The sequence below is a fragment of the Microtus oregoni genome, unplaced genomic scaffold, assembly GCF_018167655.1.
Source record: "Microtus oregoni isolate MIOR12 unplaced genomic scaffold, Mior012 000023F_ref0000262, whole genome shotgun sequence".
NCBI lineage: Eukaryota > Metazoa > Chordata > Mammalia > Rodentia > Cricetidae > Microtus > Microtus oregoni.
In genome coordinates, this window is record NW_024543082.1 from 24607193 (window position 1) to 24634079 (window position 26887).

A 26887-nucleotide genomic window follows, 5' to 3' on the forward strand; every position below is an offset into this window, starting at 1 on the left:
CTGTATTACCTGAAGTTTGTTTTAAAAAAGAAATCAAACTTAAAAAATACAGTAGTTCAAAGAAAAGCTTGCTAGAGAATCTCAGTAATAGAGAAGAAGCGGCAGGACAGCAAATGGGGGGATAAACGAGAAGACAGTAGCAGGATGTACACAGATAGGAAAAACTAGAGGAAAACAGCAGTGTTCTTCCATCAGAGTTTCGAAAGATATTTGAGAGAGAATGAGTCAAGAATGATTCTGGGAGTCAACGGCTGAACACTTCCTACACTGTATAGGGGTTGAATTGTCAATGCAGCATCCAGTGGGGATTGAATGGGAGAAAAAGACATTTTAGACAAAGAAAAACTAATAAGAATTTGTTGATACTTTAAGATCTACTCTGAAGACTAGCTAAGGGAGTTTTTTTAAAAAAAATGAAATTATTCTTAAAAGTATCTTTGACCATGCAAGGAAGATATGACAAAAGAAAGGAAAAAAAGAAAATAAGAAGAAAAAGCCTGAGTATGTACAATGACTTTTCTCTTCTTGAGTTTTTTTTTATCTTTTTTTTATTAATTTTTTTTATTGAGAAAAGGAAAAAAAAGTATCTGCCTCCTCCCAACCTCCCATTTCCCTCCCCCTCCTCCCACCCTTCTCCCCCTCCCCCCAAACTCCTCTCCCCCTCCCTCTCCAGTCCAAAGAGCAGTCAGGGTTCCCTGCCTGTGGAAAGTCCTAGGTCCGCCCCCCTCCGTCCATGTCTAGGAAGGTGAACATCCAAACTGGCTAGGCTCCCACAAAGCCAGTACATGAAGTAGGATCAAAACCCCTTGCCATTGTCCTTGGCTTCTCAGCAGCCCTCATTGTTCGCCATGTTCAGAGAGTCCGGTTTTATCCCATGCTTTTTCAGTCACAGTCCAGCTGGCCTTGGTGAGCTCCCATTAGATCAGCCCCATTGTCTCAGTGGGTGGGTGCACCCCTCGTGGTCCTGACTTCCTTGCTCATCTTCTCCCTCCTTCTGCTCCTCATTGGGACCTTGGGAGCTCACATAATTTTTCTATGTTTTCATTATTGAAACTAAAAGTATACAAAACCTTATGCCCAAGAGGAGATAGCTAGATGTAAATAGAATAGTTTCTTTAATGAAACTGCTAAAATGTTGATATAAGTAGACTGTGGTATGTTTTATATGCAACATTTAACACCTAAAGCAAGAAAACTATACAAAGCATTATACAGGGAAGCACTATAAATAAATCAAAATGGAATACTTTTTAAAAAGTGTAAAAAAAGTGAGGAGGGTAAAACAAATTATGAGAAGCTGGGAATGGGAGTGATATTGAAAATAAAACTATCAATTCTGAGTCCAAATGTCAATAATTACCTTAAATGTCAGTGTTCAAAATGTAGCAATTATTAGATACTAGTGGAGCAGATATGAAATGTCACACAGTATGCTGTCTACAAGAAACTCATTTAAAATATGGTAGTATAGAAATGCTGAGAATAAGAAGGTGAAAATTACATTACCAATCAACTTCAGTAATGTCAAAGCTGGTAAATGAGCATCAGATAAAGCTGACTTAAATGCCCTTATTAATAGAATTAGCAACATTACATGACAACAAAAGTTTCATATCAATAAACTATTTCCTCACTCCCAAAATAATAATTAAAGTGATACCAACTTAAAGTCAATGTAATCTGAAGAGAATAAACAACAAAGACAGGTCAGCGAACTAAAACACCATTCCTTTGGGGGGGGGGGGGGAATTTCAGAAAACCCAACAAATTCTTAGTAAGATAAAAAACTGTGGAAGACACAAACAACTGGAGCAGAACAGGACGTCACTTCAGACCCTGATCAAATCAGAGACAATAAGGAAATGAGGGAAACATCATTTTTCTTTTATTGAAAATAGATGTTTTCATACAAGGTATTCTGGTTAACGTCTCTGTTCCCTCGATTCCTCACAGTTCCTCCACACCTCCCCTCCCATCAGGATTAGCCCCTTTGTGTCTTTCATTAGAAATAAAAACAGGCTTCTAAGGGATAATAATAAGGTAAAATATAATAGATAAAAAACAAATTGGAATATGACAAAACCAAGCAAGAAAAAGGGTCAAAGAAAAAAACAAAAAAGAAAGAAGAAAAAGAAAAATGCATATAGGTGCAGAAACATTTGCACAGAGGAATCCCATAAAAGCCCCAAACTGAAAGCCATAGTGTCTATACAAAGGATTTATAAGGTAGGAAAAAAACTCCCTGATTTAACATGAGACAAAAAAAAAAATCTTCCAATGCTGCTGTTTTGTTTTATGTTGGCTATCTGCCATTGGACATGGGGCCTGCCCTTAAGAGTGATTTGATTTTCTAGTGATACTCCCTTGAGGATAACTAATTTTTCATTTTCAAGTTGCTGTCTATTGGAGATAGATTGTGGTTATGGATAGGACATGTGTCCACTTTTATCAGTTTAGGACTCCATATGGTGCAGACCCATGTAGGCCCTTGTATGCTGCCTCTATGAAATGCCTAAGACAGGGCTGTAGGCAAACCTGTAGGGCACTTTATTAATTAGTCATGAATGTGGGAGGGTTCAACCCATTTCATAAAAGTGAAAAGCAATTTATTTGAGGACAGATAGCAAGGAGACCAACACATCAAAATAATAAACCACAACCAAAGTGTCACCTACTATTTAAAAGACAACTACAAAACAAAACATAATACTCAAAAACTACTTAGAGAATTTAATGTGAAAGCATAGGACAGTTTAGGGAAAACTGGGTTTAATTGAAGAGTTTAGACTTGATGCAAAAAGCACAGTCCATAAAAGAAAAAATATGCCAGTGAGATATCTCGGCAGGGAAGGTGCTTGCCACCAAGCGTGATGACCTGAGTTTCAGGCTCGGGATCCAGCTGATGGAAAGAGAGACTCGAGTCCTACAAGTTGTCCTCTGAATTTTGCATATAGGCCATATCATGTGCATGTATTACATACACACATGCGTTCACACATACACACAAATAAAGCAATTTTCTTCTCAAAAAGGAAACACAATACTTCACAAAATTGGAAAACTTAAAGAAATGGACAACTTTCTGAATAAATATCACTTACCAAAATTAAATCAAGACCAGAGAAGCAAATTAGACCTATAACTGCTAAAGAAATAGAAACAGTCACCAAAATTTTCCCAAACAAAAAAGCCCAGGACTAGATGGTTTCAGCTCAGAATTCTATAAGATTTTAAAGGAGAACTAATAACAATACTCCTCAAATTGTTCACACAATAGAAACAGAAGGAACATTGACAAACTTTTTTTATGAGGCTACAACTATCCTGATACCCAAGCCACACAAAGACATTACTAAGAAAGAGAATTACAGACCAATCTTACTTAATGAACATTGATGCAAAAATAGCCAATAAAATACTGGCAAACCCGAATCCAAGAACACATCAGAAAAACTATCTACCATGAGCAAGTCGGCTTCATCCCAGAGATGCAGGGATGGTTCAACATATGGAAATCTGTCAATGTAATCCACTAAATAAACTGAAAAAAAAGCCACATGATCATCTCATTAGATGCTGAAGAAGTCTTTGAGAAAATACAACAACCCTTCATGATCAGGGTCTTGGAGAGAACAGGGATACAAGGAACACATCTAAACTCAAGAAAGGCAATATACAGCAAACCAACAGCCAACATCAAACTAAATGGAGAGAGGAGGACCAATGGAACAGAATCAAAGACCCAGCTATCAATCCACACACCTAAAAACACCTGATTTTTAACAAAGAAGCAAAAAATATAAAACGGAAAAAAGCATATTCAAGAAATGGTGCAGACATAACTGGATATCAACATGTAGAAGAATGAAAATAGATCCATAACTATCGGCATGTCCAAAACTCAAGCACAAATGGATCAAAGACCTCAACATAAAGCCAACCACACTGAACCTCATAGAAGGGAAGGTGGGAGGTACACTTGAATGCACTGGCATAGGAGATTATTTCCTACAAATAACCCTAGTATTACAGACACACAGAGAAAAAACTACTAAATCGAACCTCCAGAAACTGAGATGCTTCTATAAAGCAAAGGTCATGGTCAACAAGACAAAACGGCAGCCTACAGAATGGGAAAAGATCTTCACCAATCCCACATCAGACAGAGGACTGATCTCCAAAATATTTAAATAACTCAAGAAATTGGTCATCAAAAGAACAAATAATCCAATAAAAACGAGTTACAGACCTAAACAGAGAACTTTCAACAGAGAAATCTAAAATGGCTGAAGGACACTTAAGGAAACATCCTTAGCCATCAAACATCCTTAGCCATCAAAAAATGCAAATCAAAACAACTCTGAGATTCCATCTTACACCTGTCAGAATGACCAAGATCCCTGATGACAACTTATGCTGGAGAGGCTGTATGGTAAAGAAAACACTCCTCCATTGCTAGTGGTAGTACAAATTGGTACAGCCCTTTGGTATCAGTATGGCGATTTCTCAGAAAATTAAAAAATAACTTTCCTCAAGACCCAGCAATACCACTTTTCAGATTATACTCAAAGGATGCTCAGTTGTACCACAAGGACATGTGCTCAACTATGTTTGTTTGTCATAACCAGAACCTAGAAACAACTTAAATGCCCCTTGATCGAAGAATGGATAAGGGAAATGTGGTATATTTATACAATGGAGTAATACACAGCAGAAAAAAATGACATCTTGAAATTTGTGGGCAAATGGATGGATCGAGAAAACATCATACCGAGTGAGGTAACCCAGACCCAGAAAGACAAATATCATATGTATTCACTTATAAGTGACTTTTATACATAAAGCAAAAAAAAAACCCAGCCTACAATTCACAATCCCCAAGAACATAGACAAAAATGAAAACCCTAAGAGAGACATACATGGATATAATCTACATGGGAAGTAGAAAAAGACAAGATCTCCTGAGTAAACTGGGAGCATGGGGACCATGGGAGAGGGTAGAAGGGGAAAGGAGAGGAAGGGAGGGGAACAGAGAAAAATATATAGTTCAATAAAAACAATAAAAAAGAAATAAAAACCATTTGTAATTACAAAAGTAAATTTGTATAACTAAAAGTGAAAAAAGAAACTGATCATTTGGACTTTATATAATTTTGGTTTTAGTAGGTTCTTACATTGCTTACATCACTTCTCTGAATTTTGGCTAAAAATAAGAAAGAGTGTGTCTGCCCGTCCTGATCTGGGAGCTCATAATACTCATGCCTTAGACACTGGACTAGCTGGTAATACAGGGCACAGGTGCTGCACCCAGTAGGACCCTATTATATTTAAAACTTGAAAACTATGAAAGATTCTGTGAAGAATTAAAATATAACCTACAGATTTTGAGAAACTTTGCAAATATCAACAAAAACCTTTCATATACAATAGAAAACAAAGCACTCCCAAAACAGACAGAATAGCAGACATTTCCCTGAAGAATATATAGGGATGACAAGCACATGAAAATATATTCACAACCAGGATCATTAGCCACTGGAATGTGGAGTTAAAAACATGGAACCACTGTGGGATAGCAATAAATACCCACCAACATGGCTAACACTAAAATTGTCGATAATACCCAGATGTGTAGTAGATGCAGAGAACTGGATTACCCATTTTGCTAGAAGAAATGCATGACTGTTTACTCTGGAAGAATAGGAATGCATTCTTTTTTGCAAAACCAAGCATGTGTTTACAGCACGCAAGCCAGAAACTGCATTCTCCATTTTCTTCAGAGATAGAACTTAGGGTCACATGAAAATCTGTATGTAAAATTTGCAGACTTTTTCATGATATACAAATGTAGAAATAACCCAAATGTCTTTTCCATCTTTCAATGGATAAGTTGTTAAGTGAACTGGGGTATCTTAGTACAATTGGCTGTTACTCAGCAATAATATGGAACAAATTACTCATATATGCAAGAACATGGATGTTCCTGAGAAAAAGTCAATTCCTAAAAGTGGCATACTTTATTCCATTTGTACATTATTACCAAAGTGACAAAATGGCAGAGATGGAACACAGGACAGTAGTTTTTCAAATATCAGGGGTCTGAGAACAGGGATATGGCTCTAACTATGAAAGAGCAGCACACAGAATTTTATGTCTTAGCTGTTTTGATGGTCAAATGAATCTACATGATAAATTGTATATAACTAGAGGCAGGTTGGATGGAGCAAGCCTGTAATCCCAACACTTGAGAGTCAGACACAGAATGATCACAAGTTCAAGACCAACCAGACTATACAGTGAGACCCTACCTCAGAAACTAAAAGTACGTACATTAGTATATACCCAAACTGAATGAAAGTGCAGTGAGCTTATTAATGTTCATTTGTGATATATCATAGCTACTCAAGATGCTTCTGGGCAGAGAAATCAAAGGAACTTGTGGTTTCCATATTCCTTACATCTGCCCACAAATGTAGTGTTGTAGTCAATATACAACCAAAAAATGAAGTCTCTTATTTATTTCAGAAAAAATGTGTTCCAATATATATCAAAATCACTATTCAACCATGCCCCTAGTTTGATTCGTCCATTTCAGCTCAGAAATCCTCAGTCATTTATTCATGCAATGCTCACAGTACTCACTTGGTAGGTGGTGGGGGATTCAGTAGCAAGAGCAGCCAGAATCCTGTGTTAATTCTGAATTTTGCCAGAAAAAAACAGGTCCACCATTTTGACCCAAATTATGTAAGCTTTTATTAAAAATATTAAATACTGACCAAGATGGAATTTGGGTCAGAACATCACCAGGAAATTCTGTGGCCTTCAGACAGAAGTGCTGGTGGAGTTTAGACAGGCAAACCCCATAGGCCACCATACTTTCCCATGAGGCTTAGTTGTCATTTTCCAAGATCTCCAACTCCAAGAATCTCAGAAAGTTACCTGGCCCTTGGGTAGGTGTTATGTTTTAAGAACTATAACTCCTAGAATCCCAGGAAATTATCTGGTCCTTGGGCAGATGGGGATTATAGGTAACACCTATTTTCAGGAACTTTCAGATTAACGATATGGAAAAAGCTAGATGGTCTAAAGGGTCATTACATACACAGTCCTATGAGGACAACTAGAATTCACTTAAACGTCTAATATAAGAAAAGTTAAGTCATTTTAAAAATACCATGTGTTCATTAAAATGTTTATGGATATTATTTATCAGAACAGAGAAATGCATATAACACCAAGGGATACTAACGGTCTATGTATCCATTACTTCTATGACAATTAACCACAACACATTTTATATGAATAAACTTTTATTGAATTTTAGGTAATTAGAAAGAATAAAGAAATGCAAGATAAATGCTTCTTAAACAGCATCTGATAGTATTATCTCTTCTGTGGCATGGTATTTTCGCTTTTCTTTAAAAAGTATAGACATTCACTTATTTAAATTTTTACAAAGTCAAGAACCATCAAATGGGGAAGAAAGAGTAACACTATAATAAATTCATCTATCAACATTGAAATGGTCACAATAGTGTTCTGAGTGTGCCCCAAGGGAAAAACAGTGTAGAGAATCACTGGAGGTTTCCACTCACTCAAATGTGAAGTCAGGGGCCACTCCCCGTGCAGACTATGCTCATAGGCAAAGAAGGCAAGAAGATTGGTGGAAGAGGGACAGAGGGAACGGAAGAAGAAAAGAGAGATATTCTTTGAAAATTGTAGGCTCAGTACAAACAATTTTAAAAAAACAAGTCTTGGAAGAAATCACCATGAGTTGCCTAAAGTGTAGTTAAGGCAAGATAGTCAACCATACAAGTACAGCACAATACAGAGCAGAGAGTCCATAAATGAATCTGGTCAATTGCAAGGCTAGCAAGCCAAGTAATGAGCCAAAAAAGGAAAAAAAAAAAAAAACGGGGAAGGTGTATTTTTACACGGGTGTGCAATGCATTCAGGCAAAATTGCACACGCACATTTTCAGATGCTTAACAAACCCCAAGAGCACACTGGGCGATCGCCAGTTTGTCTAACCCTCATTATTCTTCTGCAAAAAAAAAAAAAAAAGGAATTATTTTGAAAGAAACAAACCAACTCCTGCCCTTTCTGCAACAGCCTACTAACCTCTACTTGTCAAACAAGAGGGAGTCATCCTCCTCGGTACAAAAGACATCAGGTGCTGCCCACATTACAAGTGGCCGGTGTGGCAGCAGAGTTGACAGGCACAATCTTGCTTCTTTGGGGCCCTCCTAGCAACGCAGCGGCCCCTCCCACCTGCCTCCAGCTTGTTTTCCAGACAGCCCCCTCATTTCCCGGAACCGTGACAGGTTTCTGCTGAGCCACTGAGCACAATCACTGGACAAGGTGTTAAGTTCATGCCTTCCTAGTTCAGTGTCTTTCAAGTATTTAAAAAAAATAGTTTTCTTTTAAAAAAATATTTTTTTTAGGAAATCATGAACAGTAATTGCCATGGACCTGTAAGAGATCCCAGAGAAACACAGACAAGAATTTGTCAACATAGCAAAATCCCAAATACAGAAGTTCACGGTTCAGGAAGAGGTAAATAAATAAGAGTGTGGGGTGTTCACAAGAAGTTTCCTTATTTTCCCCCATTTCTAGCCAAATTGTGTTTTGTACAAAGTTTCACCTTTATGATAAAGAGCCAGCCCAGTTGGAATGCATCGCTAGTACCATTAAGGCCTCGCCATTAAAGGGGAATGGGAGAGGCAGAACAGATCACAAGCTTGCTCATGTTTGTTTTGTAAATATACATATTTTAAAAAATAATTTTATTATTTAAACTCCACCTGGCACTTAAGTCTCCTGAAAATTATTAAGTTAGGCAAGAATTAAAGAACAGGTCCACCTGGACCACGGTTTGGGTTGTAAGCGCTATTCTGCTTCTAGCATTCTCCTTGGCTTGGCACGTCATTCGAGATGCAGCGTTTTGTTTTGTTTTTTTTTTTTTTTTTTTTTTTTTTTTAACTGAATCCCAGGACAACTGTGGTGAGGAAACAGTCTTCTTGAGTCTTCATGACAGAATATTCTCGGTCACTTCACACACTGCAGTGGCCAGGCAAGAGCACCGTCTTCTTGGTGCTTTCTACTAAAGTAATGGTAACAAAAGTCTATCTTTCCAGCACTCGCCCACCCCTGCTCTCCCCCTTGTCGGGAGGCATTCCATTTTTTCTCTTCTGCACACAGCATCCTCAAACATCCTACACCAGGGATCCCGCCCGACTCTGGGCAGGCACCATGACAGGTACTGCACCTATGCGCTCCAGAGTCACTTGGCTGACAGTGTAGGAGTGTGTGTGCTGAGGCCAAGGCTTCCTGCTGACTGAACCATTGTTCCTGGGCATGACCTGGGGTGAGGACTCTCTGTTGGCTGTCACTACCAGGGTCTTATGTGGGCCAGAGACCAGATGGCTCCCATTTGCATAGATGGAGGGGATAACGGCATTGCCAGAGAAAGACTGGCGTAAGTCACTGAAGTGGTTGAATGACCCCGTGTTTCTGTGGGTTTTGGGATTGTTGTTCCAGTATCGACTGTTGTAGGTATTGGAAGAGGTCAAGGTGTTATTTTCCGAGGAGGATATCTCTGTGTGAAATGCTTTGGCAGAAGAGCATTTAGGTGGAAGATCATCCTCTCTGAAATGAAACAAAGATAAAGTTATATATAATGGAAACACGTGTCTACAAATACATAAAGACACACATCTCTTTTAACTATGAAGAAGACAACCTACAAAGAAACCCACTGAATTAGTTGTTATAAAACACCCGGGTGAGCAAACTAAGGACATCAAGAAGTTGAAAAAGTCATTCATGTTGTCTAGGCTGTACTGCTAACAGAATTTGAAGAACCACTGTGGTGTGCTGATAGGCTACAGGAGGTGAACAAGAAGAGCTGGCCGCAGAGAGGAAGACCAGAGAAGGAAGGGGAACAAATTTAGAAAAACTGAGAAGACCTGGATCATTAAAGCATATCAACAGGGATATGATGTAGTCAAGTCTGAGACAGTCTGAACCCCCACATCCCAGGAGCTAAACACGAAGCTTTAAACACCATCTTGACATTTTTTTCCTTAAAACATTTTTATTCTTTTATAAACTGCCTGCTATATTTTTTATGTCTTGGGAAGTCCATTAAGAAATTAAGGGTTGAAAACTGACCTCCATTGAGGGGTACTTTTGAGGGAGAAATGTAATCAGCTATGGCATTGAGAAGCAGGAGCTCTGGCTGGTGTTTAGGACTAGGAAAAGCCAGCAGGATAGGGCATGATGACTGGATCCAAGGGGCTTTGTAAGAAAAGAAAGGGCTAACAGATACATACCTCCCATCTCTCTGTGTGTGATGCTGTGCAGCCTTGTGATTCAGGCAGGAAGCCACCACCAGGTGACAACCCCTAGACATAGCTCCTCCAGAGGCATCCAAGTGTTTTTACATAATGCACGATGCCTGGTGTATATTATTATCATGATGAATATGATTAATATGCTCCTTCACAGCAAGCCACAGAACAGTACTTAACTAGGTAGAGAAACTGGCATGCTTGTGGTCAACCCCTTTGCCTCTGCATGTTCCCATCTATTACAGCGGCCAACATGAAACACAGGTCTTCCAGGCTAACTGTTCTGGTGTGACATTCATGGTCTACCCCGCAGCTGTGGTGGCACAGGGGAGCTCTTCATCCTACTTAGATTCATGAAGGATCTTCGTGAATAAAAGTGAGTATGACCATGAAGAAAAGTAATAAACATAACAAGAAAATGGCATTTAGACATTAACATTACCTTGACCACAGAGTAGTAAGACTGGCCTAGAAACCTTGACTCCACTATGAAGAGAAACACACACCGACTCTGCAAGATCGGCAAGCTGACAGACTAACCTGATTTCATTAGGGATATCTTCCTCCTCGTCCTCTTTATTTTTGCTTCTCCAGTAAAAGAATGCCCCTGAAATCAGTGCAATACAAATAATGATGAGGACTACCCCGGTGCCGACAGCTCCAGCGATGACGCCAACGCTTCGGGGCTGGGCTGCAAAACATATTTAAGGGAGATTAAATAAACAAGAGAGAAATAGTACATGCCATACAGCTATATCCACACCAATTCATCTGTTTAAAATGTACAAAGCTGCCCAAAGCATCCTATGCACATGAAATCAGCCCATGCACATGAAATCAGATCTTAACTAACCTTTGGCATTCCCAGTAGGCTTGCAGTGACTGTTGGACAAGTAAACCACCACCACCTCCCAAGGCCCCAGAAGAGCGCAGCTGGAATAGGGCAGGAGACAGAGCCTACTCGATTGCCTTAGTGTCCCAGAGAGCTTTGAATCTCAGATTGTTTATAGCCTCATCCCAGTCACATGATGCCCTTCCACAACCAAAATAAAAATCATCTAAATTTCCCCTACCAGAAAGAAGTGTTCCAAACTGCTTGTTGATAACTGAACACCCAGAAAACCCAAGAGATTAGGGGTGAAAGCAAAGGAGTATCACGAGACTGCATACTACTGTGACTGCAGACTAACGTCATGTCCACAGCACCATGACATGAAGATTAGTTTGGTTTTGATGGTCCTGAGAAGACACTCTGTCACAGGATCGGCATATCAGGGAGGCTTAAATAGTAAAATTTTTATAAAATATTTTCAACAATGATTTAAAAGAATTTGTTTACTATTCACATAATCTCAGAACACTTATAAAGAAGTCTGCATTTTGTGACTTAACCAAGGTCTGGACATCTGTGTCTTGAGTTAGGTACTTACGTGAGATCACCTGAAGATCCAGGAGACAGGTGCTCGTCCCGATGGCATTAGAAGCCACGCACTGGTACAGACCCGAAGACAGGGCACTGATATTCCGGATGGTGACTGTTCCCTGGACCTGGTCTGTCACAAAGATAATAATCAAGTGACAGCTTGATGGAATGAAGAAGGAAAACAAAGAAATCAGAACACAGATGACATTATACCCACACTGGAGAGTAGCCAGTTTTCTTCCTTTTTATAACGACAGGAGAAACTGTTGGTTCGCAAATGTTAAAGAAAATCATGACAGCATATTAAAGACAGAACTATTAAGGATTGTCCTGAATAAGGACAACCTTGAAACTCAAGATCCAGACTAGTGAATCATAGCCTAACTGGTGATCTCTCCTGACTGGGGAGGTCTGGCTTGTCCTTGGGAGGCTGTAATCGGAAGATCACATTGTAACTATATAGAAATAGGGTAAAAGCTTAGAACTCACACAGTTTGGTTTATGCATGACAGAGAAAGAATCGATTCTATGCTCTAAGTATCACAAAAAGTTGGAAGGACAGTAGAAGGGAGTCTGGAAAAGAGGAGCTTCAGACCACAGTACCATTCACAGAATTTCCCATCAGGCACATGGAGCATCCACGAGTCAGTCATCTGCTGAAGACACCCCATACCCTTGCAGGAATGGTCCTACAACACTGGCTCCATTGTGTCCTTAGCCTCTAGGAACAGCTCAGGGAAGCTTGGCCTTGATGAGAAGCAGCGGTGGATCCAGAGTAGAAAAAGCCAGAGTAGCCAGTGGATGTTGTTCCCCATACAAGGAGGTTTTGTCCTGTGTTTTATTTTCAAAGCCACCGCACTGGCATATTGAGAAATGCTCTAGCTGGTAACACTTGGGCAACTCAACAGCACCAACACACTTTAGTCATTTGTGCCCACATCACTGAAATGCCTTACCAGAGTAATAAAAATATGCCAAGCACCGGGTAAATTTTTATATGTAGCTATTTTTCCAATGACCCTTTGAGATATTTTTATTATTAGCCTACTGGACAACTAAAGACACTGTAATTTTAGATGGTTGGCTAAGAAAGGGTACACAGCTGGTGGCCAGAAACTGCAACTGTATGGCTAGCATCTAAGACCTTTGCTCTGGGCCTCACTGCCTCCCTTTGGCTGGGAAAAAAACACACCTGTCATCAGAACCATCCAAAACAGTGCAAACTTAGAAGCCAATGGAGAAAGCTCTTAACGACATATGTGAAAAGTACCAGGCACAAGGTCCAAGAATTCCTGAGCCTGTCCTGGGAACTATCCCTACCCTGGCTTGACTTTTATATGGAGCTACGATTTAGTTATCTGCTAATGGCTTTCATCTTTATCTACAGCAAAGTCAGAGGGGTCTGGTTTTATCAGTTCCTTCATTTACGGCATAAATACGTATGGAGACCCTCTCTCTGTGCTGGTTATCCAGAGATCAGTGCCAGGAGGATCAACAGGACAGACCCTAACGAGGCAAGGAGTCTCAGTGAGTGGTTTAAATGCCAGCCAGTCAGAGCTACAGACCTCAGGTTGCTTAGGGTGTGTAAGGGAGGGCCACCTAAAGAACAGCTGAAAATTGAATAGAATATAGGTATGGAGTATATACAGGTCCCCATATACCAAGGCTGTCAGGGTTGTCCAAGCCTTCAAATACAATGCAGTGGGATGTGTTCATGAAAGCTGGAATCATCCAACATATCTGGGGTGACATCGGTATCACAGGCCAGATAAAGGAGAGAGACTTGGTATTTTCCATTTCTGTTGGAATGCACTGTGTAGCACGGGTTGGTTGAAGAAAGAAGGCACTCCCAGAGGACAGTTTAAGACCTATGTGGTAGCAGGACCCATGATACATAGAGCACTCTGACACCTTCCTATGGGAATAAAAGGGGAACACCATATTACATTAATATCTTACGTGGATTGGATTGTACATAGCAAAGTCAATGTACTTAATGGTTGCTAGGTTTGCATGCATTATTTCCTTTTCTGGTGTGTGTGTATGCGTGCGTGTGTGTGCGCATGTGTGCGTGTGTGTGTGTGTGTGTGTGTGTGTGTGTGTAAGCCTTAAGTAGGCCTGATTTAATCTTTATAACATGCTTAGGTTTCCAAAACTGAGCAATCTCAGAGTAGCCTTGACAACATATGTATGCAAGTAAAGTAGTCTCTCAGATCAGGTCTGCCCAGGTCCAGAGATCACAACCCTCACAAGTACACCTGCCTTCCAGTAAGGGACTTAAAGCTACACTGGTGCATCTGAACACAGCACCCCACCATTCAACGGGCCAGCGCTGCTGGAATAACAAACCAACCATCTGCAGAACCACGCCTCCAGTCATCCCAGAGCTTCCAGGCAGCAAAGGCACAGCTCCGGGGTAACCAACCCTACAACCCCACATGCTGCTACTGGTTTTCTTCCATTTTTCCTCTTAAGGCCCAAGACTCTAAAAATTCAATCAGTTCACATCAAACCACTAATTTTGTTGACATCCCCAGAGACAACTAGGGGGATTTTCAACAGCTTCTCTAAGCGGCACTCAGGCATGCACACAGCAGTCAACTCCAAGGGATGCCGCTCTATAACTTCTTTTAAAAAGCTGGGGCCACCCATCCTCCTCATTTTTTTCTTTTCTTTTCTTTTTCTTTTTTTTTTTTTTTTTTTTTTTTTGGTCTCCAGATACAGACACCGTTTGTATTTGCTATAAGAAAATGTGGCTCAATGGGGCTGACGTGCCATGGTACAGCTCACTCAGATGTAATCAGGTGACAGATGGGACACACACCACACACACTGATAAGGAAGGATTAAGAAGCAGCAAATCAGGAAAGCTGAGCTAGGAGCCAGCCCTCAGCAAACACCAGACTGCAGCAGACAAGCACACGTCCCACCCTGACCCATCAGGCCTGTGTTGGACAGGAGCAATTTGCTGACATGAAGGATGAGGGGAGCTGTCCCTCTGATCTTCCTTCTTCCAAACATGGACATGTGGTTTGGGGAACTACAGTGTGGGAAGGTGAGAGGGCAGCGAACACAGTTTGGGTTTGCGCATGCACTGGGTCACATGCAGGCGGTACATGCGGCCTAGTGGGCCCTTCAGGATCACAGAAACAAGTACACGTGATTCTTCCCAATTCTATCTGTGATTCTCAGTTCCAGAGCCCACATCGAGCTGGGTCAAGATTGCATTAGCAGAGTTGTGTGTTTGGGAGGTAGACTCTGCCTCCTACTAGCGATGAGGACCTGCTTGGTGATGTGTGTTAGCTTCCTCATCTGGAACTAGAAAAGCCCCTCAACCTGTGAGAACCGAATGAGACCCTGCATGTTAACCTGACCAGGATGCTGTCTGGTTCTATATCTACACCGGTATTTCTTGGGACTATATACATACATACACACACACACACACACACACACACACACACACACACATTTGAAATCCTTAAAAACTTGGTTGAGAAATGTAGAAAAGCCTTGAGTACCTTAAATTCTCAGTAGATGTCAATATTTGGGATGTTACAGGAGTAATAAGAATGTCAAATATCATAAATCAGTCTGTATTTTTATGATTTATACACCTTAAAAGAAGGATCACAATAACAGTGAATAATTTCTTATATAAAAGAATCAGAAGTTCTGTTTAAAATATAATGATAGATAAATGGTTTACTATTTACTTAGGTAAAATTATATGCAAACATGACCTCTCCTTGAAACAAATATTTAATGGTAAATATAAAACCAAAGGGAATATTAACACCAAATGAAGGCCAGATTAAAAAAAATCTATTTGGGGGGCTGGAGAGATGGCTCAGTGGTTAAGAGCATTTCCTGCTCTTCCAAAGGTCATGAGTTCAATTCCCGGCAACCACATGGTGGCTCACAACCATCTGTAATGAGGTCTGCTGCCCTCTTCTGGTCTGCAGACATACACACAAACAGAATATTGTATACTGTATACATAATAAATAAATAAATAAATATAAAATCTAAAATATAGAATCTATTTAAAAGCATGAACATGGGGCTGCAAGTGCAATGCAGTGGTTAAGAACAAAAACTGTTCTTGCAGAGGACCTGTGTTAGGTACGCATAATCCATGTCAGCAGCTCACAAATGCCCAACACAATCCTATAAAATTACTTAAAACATTATGAATTTTTTTCCTTAAAACATTGTAAGGTTTTTTTTATATTTTGTGATATCAGGTCACAAAAATCAAAAGGTTGGGCATGCCAAGCAGAACAAATATAAAGATATATTTCTAAGAAAACTTCTTACGGCTTAACAGAAGTTACAAAATGATATCCTAAAACACACTGGGCCAAAAAAGTCACAATTTCAAAGCAGTTTAAGCATGCAGTAATGGGAGATTAAAATCTAAAGCATAATGAATACTTATGGTATGGGGCTTGAAGGAGCTCCCTTTGGCAAATCTGTGGTGAGCCGATATAAACATAATGCATGGAATGGAAGGAGAAGTGTACGTGAAGACAGTGAGAGAGCACTGTCTTACAGAAGAAGGTTGACTACCGGACACTGAAGAAATTACACAGTGATAACAGCATTGATTGATGCCAGGTCATAAGCAAAAGGCTGCTGAATAACAGACTCTTCTTATACTTTCACAGTAGGGCCCCACAAACTACTTATTGCAAAATAATGTTCTGTTACTGGCCAGACTCATAGGATGCCCTCCGTAAATATTATTTCCTCAGAAAATGCTTTAGGAGTTCAAATTTTAAAGTACTGTACATATAATCAATGAGTTAAATATTCTAGTAAAAAAGTTATTTAAATTGTTTTGGGGATGTATGCTAAGATCTACTTTGTTAATATAGGTATCAAGAGGTGAAACTGAAGAAAAACATTTAATTGAGCAAATAAGTTTATCTAAAGTACTTAGGATAATTTATCCAAAGACTGAATTACAAAAGTCCACCATCTTCATCATTGGCATTCAAGTTCATTCACCTTTATCCCCAAAATACCAAAGAATTCTCAAGTTGCAAATACAGACTTATCAAAAACAGGGAGATACAGGAGGCTACATGTACCTCTCAGCCAACATACATAGGATTGTCAGAGGTTCACCCAAATTTCACTCTTTACCCAGTGTTCCACAGCGATGATACAGATATGAAGTTCAGAACCTCAGTGTTTCAGAGGCTCTAGATGATACCGTCAAGCCCCTCATCTTACAGAATGGTTAACACGGGAGTGGAGAAGTGAACTGTTGTAGACAGAGTTACTGGAAACGCAGGACTTCAGTTTTCAGCATTTCAACACGCGCTATTTTAAGCCTGCCACTTACAATCGTGAGATTAACAAGTCAGTCCACAAGACAGCTATTTATCCCACAGCGCAGCCGAAGCATTTAGCAATGAAGAGGCAGCGGGGGTGGGGGAGAAGGCGGGGAACATGGACAATGGAACTGCAGCAGTCACTACAAAAGTGACCTAAAAGCTACTAAGCTGGAAAGAAGGTTTAAAAACTAATGAATTTGGGGCTCTATGAACTAAAAGGTGGGGAGAGTCCATCGGTGTTCCTCTGAGTCTGTAGGGAGTTTACTTGCAGGCTTCTTAGAGGATGTCACCCTGGTTCCTAATTACACCTAATGTCACCCAGCAACCCAAGGCTTTCTTTTCTTGGGGCAGGCACGGATCATCAGGACGATTCAAACTGAGGTGCAGCTGATCCATCCGGGGCCTTTTTGTTAATGGCTAGCTCTCTTTAAAGAGTTGGCCATCTAGACCAAGAATGAGATGAGGAAACCAGTCTATATTAAAGATAACAGCACTCAAGGGCTTTACACAAACCTATCACTTCCTCTCACCTTATTTCATAACATCTGAGCATTTCAAAGGTACTTTCTTCACTGTCAAATCCAAATGACGGGATCTGCACGCATGGCTCCTCACCTTTACCTGTCTGGTGCGAGCTTAGGTCACGGGCCCCTTCCCTGTCCTTTTCATTCTCTTCCTCTAAGAAGACTTGAGGCTGAAACAGGAGAACTGATCCTCTTATGTTTACACAGATCTCTCTTACACTAAAATAGGCAGAAAGTGAGTTCGCAGAGGTGTAAAAACTGTCCCAGTGTTAATGTTAACTCAGTGACGCTACCTGTACGCTACTTTAAAGCTCCCCTGAGGAAATAAAGTTTTCATCCTACTGGATACATTTCTTAAAAGTCATATAGGAATGAGAGAGAAAATGTCATACTCACCTTAAACTTGAAAGCACATTCTTCTCTGCAGTTACAAACTATTAAAGTTCCTTACTTTCCTCGAGTGCTAATCAAACAGGTTTCACGGCACTGTACATACCCTGAGTGGCGGTTGGAGGTAGCTTGAGTGTATTATCTAACTTCTCCCAAAGGTAAGTGGGCCGAGGGATGCCTTCCTCGGAACTACACAGAAGGATGACGTCGCTGCCGATGTCCTGGGATCCTTGGATTTGGCAGTGTGGAGCAGAAGGGGGGACTGTCAAGGGAAGAATGGGTAACACAAGTTCACTTTTACTGTGGGCAATGAGACAGGAATGCCGATCACTGGGAAGCCACAGGCAACAACTGTGAATCACTGAGAGAAACGGCCTCATGACCAACACCAGGGGACAATCAAGCATCAACTACCAGGATGTAGAGATGGGCACAAGGCCTGCATGTGAGAGGAAAAGGAGCCATGGCTTTCGGTTACATTTTAAGGTATCTTAGAGCTTTGGTTTGAATGCTCCCTCTAAAGGATTCTTAAGAGCCTCAGGTCAACACACTGCCTTTAAAGACATTGCTGAGAAGACATATTCAAACCCATTTCCAGAGCAGAAACTGACTCCCCGCATCTGTCTGCTAACAAAGCCTGCTTTAGTTGGGTCTTCCGTTATTTCACAAAGACTAGACGGGCCAGCTTTGTAGTGGATTCAGCTTCCGGTTCTTCAGCTTCCGGTGAAACTCAAGTCAGAGAACACTAACAATAAGGCAGGGGACGTTTCAAAATCCAAAACTATACTCATCAATGACTGACAAGGACACTGGCAACCAGGATACAAAAATCACCAAAGCAACACAAAAGGGAGGAAGTGATGGCTCCCACTGGCACAAAAGAGTGAACAAATGAACAAAACCCATGGCATGGAGTTCTAGATTGATGGACACCTCTGAGTTTATATACAGGTGATGATATTCTTAATCCTAACGCCTTCACAGTAAGTGAGTTCACCCCTTCAGAGACACACAAACCAGAAGCGCAGAATAAGGTAGGGATAGACAGAGCAATCAGAAAGCCAGGGAGTGGAAGAGAGACTAAGTAAGCCGAGGGTGGAGGGGTCTGGGAAGGTAGCTCATGGCAGAATGCTTGCCTGGCATGAATAGGGTCAGAACTCCCACAAAGGCAGGGGGAGGGATGTGGTATCTATATGGTCTGCTGTGCTGGGTGAGCCAGCCTCCTGGACGCCTTCAACATTACCACCATGCTATTGTGAAGCGAAACCTAAAGTAATTATTTTAAGGTGTCATTCACTATAAAATAAAGGATTTTGTTCCACCTTAAGAATTCTTGTAAGATAGATACTGCAGGAAGCCAGTTGCTCAACTATCACATAAACATTAAAATGGCATCTATTTCCTTTAGGAGTCATTATTGTACTCAGAGACCTTAGAACTCTATATAGCTTTAATATAATTAATGTTATCTTCAGAAGATATGTCTGCAACCTGGTCCTTAACTTTCGGAACTGTTAGAAGGCTGGGAGAACAGGGCACCGAGGATTAAAGTATCTTCTCCTCCATTGAGAAAAACATCAGTATCCTGAAATAGCTTAGCAGTGGGAGGGGAGAAAAGGGCTGAGGAGGGGATTGGACAGGACTAGGGAGAGAGATACTGGGAGGTTAGTGGGGTGGGGGGGGGGGAAGGGCCTTCCTGAGTACTTCCTCTTCTGCCAAAATGAGGAATTCATCCCTCCTTCCACGATAATCTACCTGGAAGCCACTTTTACAAGTAACCCCTCTGAGAGCCATGAGGACTGAGATATCCAACAGCTGCAGAGAATATACTTTGATACTACAGAACCACATTATACGATACGAAGAGTGCTGCCTTGAATGAGCCCCTCTAGTTTTAATCTAAACTTGGTTCATTTGTTGTCTTAAAGGATCAGGCCCTAAATCGGTTTGATCTCATTTCTAAGGTGATGATCTGAGGTACGTTACAAACAAGGATGCTTGCATAAGGAGGCAGAGTTAAAACTACGCCAGGTCTACAAGCAAGATGGGCACTGCGGTGACCCCACTTCCTGCGAGGATAACTATTATCCTTACACACACCGACACCTTCACTTTTTGCTCACAGCAAATTATTCATGATTGAGTTTTACCACAGCAGAAAGCTCCTGCCCTCCAGGACCTTAAAATTGGCTTTTATGTCACCCTTCATCCACTGTCAGAAACAGCATTAGGTAAAAGAAGCATAGAGAAGTCCAGGGACATTGTGGGTAAGAAGGCAGGTGGGCGGGGATGGGGGGGTGGGGGAGACTCAGATCATAGGGAGGGAGCAGAGAGAAAATGTGAAGTACAGAAGTAAACATGATTTCAAGTAGATTTGTAAGTGAAGCCTAAAGTAGTGGGTCTTGTCTGTCACTCACCTAACACTGTGAGGCCAGCAACCCCAATGTTCCTGCCCCCTCTGTCTGGAAGGTTGTTCACCAAGCACTGGTAGGTGCCTGTATCTGAGAGTTGGGTGTTATTGATGAAGATGGAGACATTGGTAGCAGGCATGGTGCCTGTAAATCCTACCCTCCCATGGAACCTGGGGGCGCCGTCAAACATCTGTCCACCCTGATAGAGAATGACCTGCCAAAGGAAGCAACATGTCAGTAAACTGGCCATGGTAGCCCCTCCTCGGCACATAACCTGGTGGACAGAACCAAAAGTTCCTGCAACCAAGAGTGGAAATTCTAATTTCTCAGGGTTGTCAGCAACTTTTTGTAACCGCCCATCTATGAGTATCTTAGAACTCTAAACTCTCATGTGCATAATTCGAGTAACTATTTCCCTTCCGTAATTTATCAGAACATAAAAAAATACCTTGAATGCTACTATCAGCACATAAATATTTCTACCAGTGCAAAGGTTAATGGTGAGATGGAATCCAAAAGGTATTTGCACTGCTGTTCTCATACTAATTCAGCCACAGAATTCTGATCCCTCGCAGGCTGAATATCAGCATCACAAAAGGAAGAGAACATTGCAAGTCCATGACTACGGTGCCTGCCAACTCTCAGAGCCAGCAGTTATCAGAGCAACTATTCCTGGGAGAAACACGGCATAGAGCACAGCAGAACGCTCCGTGCCCTGAGAATGAGGAGGGCCTTTCAGGATCTTCCTGTGCAAGTGTAGGAAACCTTCATTGGTTCTTTTTAAAACATGTTTAACTCAATCACCGATGATTAAAATGATGTGATTTAATAAAATGATCCCTCAAACTTAGTCTACTGCAAACGTTTCTTGGTTTGAAAATGCACTGCATCCCTGCGTGCAAGTTTCAAATAAGAAATTCAAAATTTATTAATTTTAAAGACGTTTCTATTGAATTTGTAGCAGGAATTTTACTTTACTATATTGGCTAAGCTGTAAGAAAAAAATCAGAAGAGCTTCAGAAAATGAATGTCATCTTTGTAAATAAAACTGTGGTGACTAACACAGTTAATTAATTTATAGTGGGTATATGAGATTATTAATTTATTACCGAGAACTGATAGAGATTTCTGAGGGCAGCTTCCATTTTCACATGTGTCTTTCCATGTGACATATTCTCGTTTGTATGAGAATCTGAGATAGCTGGTAAGGTTTGGATGCATGTTGGCTAGTCAACCTACTGTGTTAGGATGCATGTTGGCTGGTCAACCTACTGTGTTAGGATGCATGTTGGCTGGCAAGCCTACTGTGTTAGGGTACATAAGTAACTCAGCAAAGCAAACTCCTGTCTACAGCTTCTTACTACCATCACTCTCTTTAGAGACATTCTAAGTCACTTCTCAGCACGCCAAAGTCTTGCACAAACCCTCAGAAGACTCTCTTTAGCATCCACTAGTGAGATAATAACAACACCCTTGTAAAAGGAAGACAGCCTTCCGAATATTAACTAATCTTGCAATGGGGAGGGCGCATTGACCATGTCCTTACTCTAGAAATCAAACATTCCCACGATGCTTCCCTCACCCTCTCTTCCATAAAGATCCACAGTTTTGGGGGGTGGGGACAGAAGTACCTGTTCAGGCTGGTTTGCATTTGAGAGAGGAATGACCATCCAGATGACATTGAGGTTAATGAGAGCAGCACTGGTAGAGAAGGCACACGGCAGGACTGCAGTCTGGCCCCGGGCCACCTGGATACTGCCAGGGCTCTCGGACACTTCCAGGGACACTGTGACACCTGCAGAGAAAGGAACAATTTGGTCCTGTGCGCGTCCTTTCCTAACAGCTGTGAGTACCACGGCACCACATTACACACAGTCTGGAGCTGTGAACACATTGAGGGAATGCTCTAACCAGAGGATGACTCACCGCTCATGGAGCCAAAATAAGAAAGGATTCACTCCTTTACATCTGAGAAAATCATTTTAAAGTCAGATACACCATGCCATGGCAGTCTGAACAGAAACTGATAAATCCTGAAAAAGCCATGAACTGAGTCTTGAAAGCACCATTACAGTAGCAGGACACTACCACACCATAAAACCTAGTGCTCGTCTTCAAATCTTCCAAAGCATGTGCATGCTTTATGCTCACAACCACACATGGAACATTAATGAAAGAAGTAATCAGATCACACAAGTGGAAAGATATACAGTGTTCATGAGATGGGAGATTAAATATCAATAAGAGGTCAATTCATCTTCCCAATGATAAAATTCAGAGCAAATCCAATTAAAACTCCGCCAGGCTTTCTAAGCACACGGCACTGAATTAATTTCAACACACATGAAAAAGGAAGAATCACAAAGAGTTAAAAGAACATAATAAAAGAATGACGGTAAAAGGCTCAAGATCTGGCTCAGCAATTAAGAGCACTGGCTGCTCCTGCAGAGGACGCAGGTTTGATTCCCAGCACCACATGTTGCTCACAACCTCTGTTAACTCCAGTTCTGCAGGCACTGCACACACAAATTACAAATACATACATGTAGGCAGTACACTCATACACATAAAACAGATTAATTTTTAAATGAGGTTTATACTATCTGATTTCAAATTTTTCTACAGAGCTCTACCAACCAAGACAGTTCAGTGTTAGTGTGAGGAGTGACATACAGACAAGTCACACAGGGTTGAGGGCACCTGGTGTTCATGGCTAGACACTTTCCAACAAGGAACAAACAAAAGGAGAAAAAAAAACAGGATTTCCTCTCTACCAAATGGTGTGGGAACAATATGGCAATACTACGGTAACTCAAAAAGAGAAAAATAGAATTTGAACCCATACCTCACACACAATATGCAAATACTGATTCCAATCTTCTAAGCTTAAACAGAAAAAGCTAAACTTATCATCTATCTACAAATAAACATAAGGAAAATTTAAAGTTACTTTCCTCTAATCAGAGAGATTTTTTTTTTTTTTTTTTGAGACAGGGTTTCCCTGTAGCTTAGGAGCCTGTCCTGGAACTAGCTCTTTTTTTTTTTTAATTTTTTAATTTATTTATTTATTAAAGATTTCTGTCTCTTCCCCGCCACCGCCTCCCATTTCCCTCCCCCTCTCCCAATTAAGTCCCCCCCCTCAGCCCAAAAAGCAATCAGGGTTCCCTGTCCTGTGGGAAGTCCAAGGAACCCCCACCTCCATCCAGGTCTAGTAAGTTGAGCATCCAAACTGCCTAGGCTCCCACAAAGTCAGTGTGTGCAATAGGATCAGAAACCCATTGCCGTTGTTCTTGAGTTCTCAGTAGGAACTCAGGACCGTGAGGGGTGCACCCACACACTTAGACAATGGGGATGTTCTACTGGGAACTCACCAAGACCAGCTGGCCTGGGTCTGGAAAAGCCTGGGATAAAACTGGACTCTCTGAACATAGTGGACAATGAGGACTACTGGAACTAGCTCTTATAGACCAGGCTGGCCTCAGACTCACAGAGATCCGCCTGCCTCTGCCTTTCAAGGGCTGGGATTAAAGGCGTGCACCACCATCACCTGGCTATCAGAGTTATCTTAGATGGCTCAGTGGTTAAAAGCACACATACTGCTCTTGTGGAAGACCTGGGTTGGGTTCTTGGTACCCGTGTGTGAAGGAGTCGGTCATGATGCCTGTGACTCCTGAGCAACATCCAACACCTTCTTCTGCTCTCTTCTGGCCCCGTGCTCACATGTGCACACACACACACATATACACACACACAACCTTTTCTCTTCTGGCCCTGTGCTCACATGTGCATACAGAGAGAGAGAGAGAGAGAGAGAGAGAGAGAGAGAGAGAGAGATTACAATAATTAACTCTAAAAATATTAAAAATCTTTATTGCTATCAACAATTAAGAAAATTTCAATATATAGCCTGATAGAAATAATATAAATCATATATTTTATAAAGGGTTTATAGCTAAAATATATGAAGACCTATGACAATTCAATTTAAAAGATAAAAATAGTCTTTTTTTTTCTTGCTTTTTTTTTGTTTGTTTTTTTGTGACAGGGTTTCTCTGTAGCTTTGGGTCCTGTCCTGGAACTAGCTCTTGTAGACCAGGCTGGCCTCAAATTCACAGAGATCGGCCTGCCTTTACCTCCCAAGTGCTGGGATTAAAGGCATGCACCACCGCCACTCAGTTTAAGATAATCTAGTTTTAAAGGGATATATACATCTGTGGTAGTTTGAATAAGAATGGCCCTGACAGGTTCAAGTATTTGAAGTCCTAGTCCCCAGAGAGTGGCACTATTTGGGAAGGATCAGGAAGTATGGCTTGTTTGAGCAGGTATGACTTTGTTAAAAGTCTGTCCCTGGGGGTGGGCTTTGAGGTTTCAAAGGCCCATACCAGACCCAGTCTCTCTCCTCTCTGCCCCTGAAGTCCGTCTCTCTGCTTGAGGATCAGAATGTAGCGCTCAGCTGCTGTCCTACATCATGCTAGCCCCACCTTCCCTGTCAGAAGGACAGTGGACTGACCCTCTTAAACTTTAAGTGAACACTTAATTAAATGTTTTCTTTTAAAAGAGTTCTGTGCTCACCATGTCTCTTCAGAGCAACAGAACACTGATAAGACAATATCTAAATCACAATACTAGTGCACTTTTACTGGAACAGCGACCATCAAAACCACAGAAGGTGCAATGAGACTTAGAGAACAGAGAGGCTCGTGGATTGCTAGTAAGAACATAAAATAGCACAGGATCCTTGGAAAATAGTTTATTTCTTAAAAGTCATACTTAAACATATTATAACAACCTATCTTAGATCTCTACTCCAAGAAAAATGGAAATATAATAAAGTCACAGAACTTACGAAATGAATATGTGTGTGTGGACACACACACGCACACACACACACACACACACACACACACACACCCCACCATATACAATGGGATGCTGCTTAGAAATACAGGCATCAAACTGCCAATACATGCAAAACCAATCTAGAAGTAAAATGCTACAGGCACATTATTCCATAAGCTAGAAATGTGTGGAAAAGGCAACTCTAAACAGACCTGAAGCAGCCTGCAGGCTGTGTAGGACTGGAGGGGACAAGCTGAGGACAGTATAGGCAAGCTCAAGAGGGCTTTTTGGGTTTTATAGATTGTTGTCATAGTTGTACAACTCTACACATCCAGTAGAAATCAATACAGGTTGGACTTTAAGTGAGTGAATTCATAGGATGGAAATTATACTTCTATAAAACTATAAAAATTAAGATACAGAAGCAGGGACTCATCAGAACCGACTCACCAGAGTTAAAACAACTGTTCTCTTTTTGACCAGCCCTACCCCTTGCATGGTAGAACAGTGTGGAAATAAGAGCAGATTAAAGAGGTCACAGAGACCCTCAAAACAGCTCTTCTAAGTCACGTAGAGTACATCTGGTCCATGATGGCATCCTGTTTTATTTGGCAATGACATTACCTTACTCCACTCCCCCAAAAGCAACACATTGAGATCTTGCTATTATTTCAATTGGTTTTTTTTTTAAACCATGGATAACACCTTCCCTCTACAGAACTGCATGCTCTTCACATGATGTTCTAGGGAGTTACCTTTTCAGTATAAAATGTTTCATAAGATAAGCCATCTGCAGCCAAATGTAAAGTCGCAGATAACAGCATGAAAAATGTCTAAGTTAAATAACCATTGGAGAAGTTCTTCAGTTTTGGAAAGCCCAAAGAACCTCAGGGGTTAGATAAGGAAAAGGAGAGTTTTGAAACAAGCTAAGGGGAGTAAATATAATAGTAGCCTCATAGGACAGGTATAGGCCATTAAAATAATGTACATCACAAAGACCTGATAACACAATGCCACTAGAGACTGTCAAGGTTAAGTGTTAAGGGTGGCCACGGTGGTACGTAGCAGTAGTTTCACATCTGCTGCCAGCACGCACGTAATGATACACAAACTTATTAGTCATGAAAGCTCAGTCTATAGCTTAGGTTCGTGCCAAACTAGTTGTTAGAACTTAATCCATTTCTACTAATCTTCAAACTGCCACGTACTACCCAGCCTGCTTCTTCCATGTCTCCTGGCATCTCTTGCACACCTATATTCATCTTCGGAAGTCCCACGAATGCCTCCTGCCTAGCTATTGGCCATTCAGCTCTTTATTAAGTCAATCACAACAATGCATCTTCACAGTGTGCAAATAATCCCACAACAGTGGTGTACGGCCCTACAGGTAGGAGGAGCTCAAGTCTGAGGCCAGCCTGACCTGCAGTGATACCCTGCCTAGAAAGAAAGAAAGAGAGAGGGGATGGGACGGACAGGGAGAAGAAGAGCTGAGCACTATGACAGAGGCACGTGCTCCCCGAGTGGGAAGACTAAAGCAGGAGGACTATGAAATCAGGACAGCCTGGGCTACACGGCAAGGCCATGCCTCACAAAACAAAACACA

General features: G+C 41.2%; 1 protein-coding gene across 3 annotated transcripts in view; it reads right to left on the reverse strand.

The window, feature by feature from the left end:
• Positions 1-8050: 8050 nt before the first annotated feature.
• Igsf11 (immunoglobulin superfamily member 11) overlaps positions 8051-26887 on the reverse strand; it is a 118115-nt gene continuing 99278 nt past the window's right edge. For all 3 annotated transcript variants that reach the window (XM_041673386.1, XM_041673387.1, XM_041673388.1), the window contains exons 2-7: positions 22077-22240; positions 20452-20659; positions 18141-18296; positions 11783-11905; positions 10893-11043; positions 8051-9648 (exon numbers count right to left, since the gene is read on the reverse strand). In XM_041673386.1, the coding sequence (XP_041529320.1) occupies positions 9216-9648; positions 10893-11043; positions 11783-11905; positions 18141-18296; positions 20452-20659; positions 22077-22240 (1235 nt within the window). In that variant the 3' untranslated portion in view covers positions 8051-9215. The remainder of the gene's footprint in view (positions 9649-10892; positions 11044-11782; positions 11906-18140; positions 18297-20451; positions 20660-22076; positions 22241-26887) is intronic.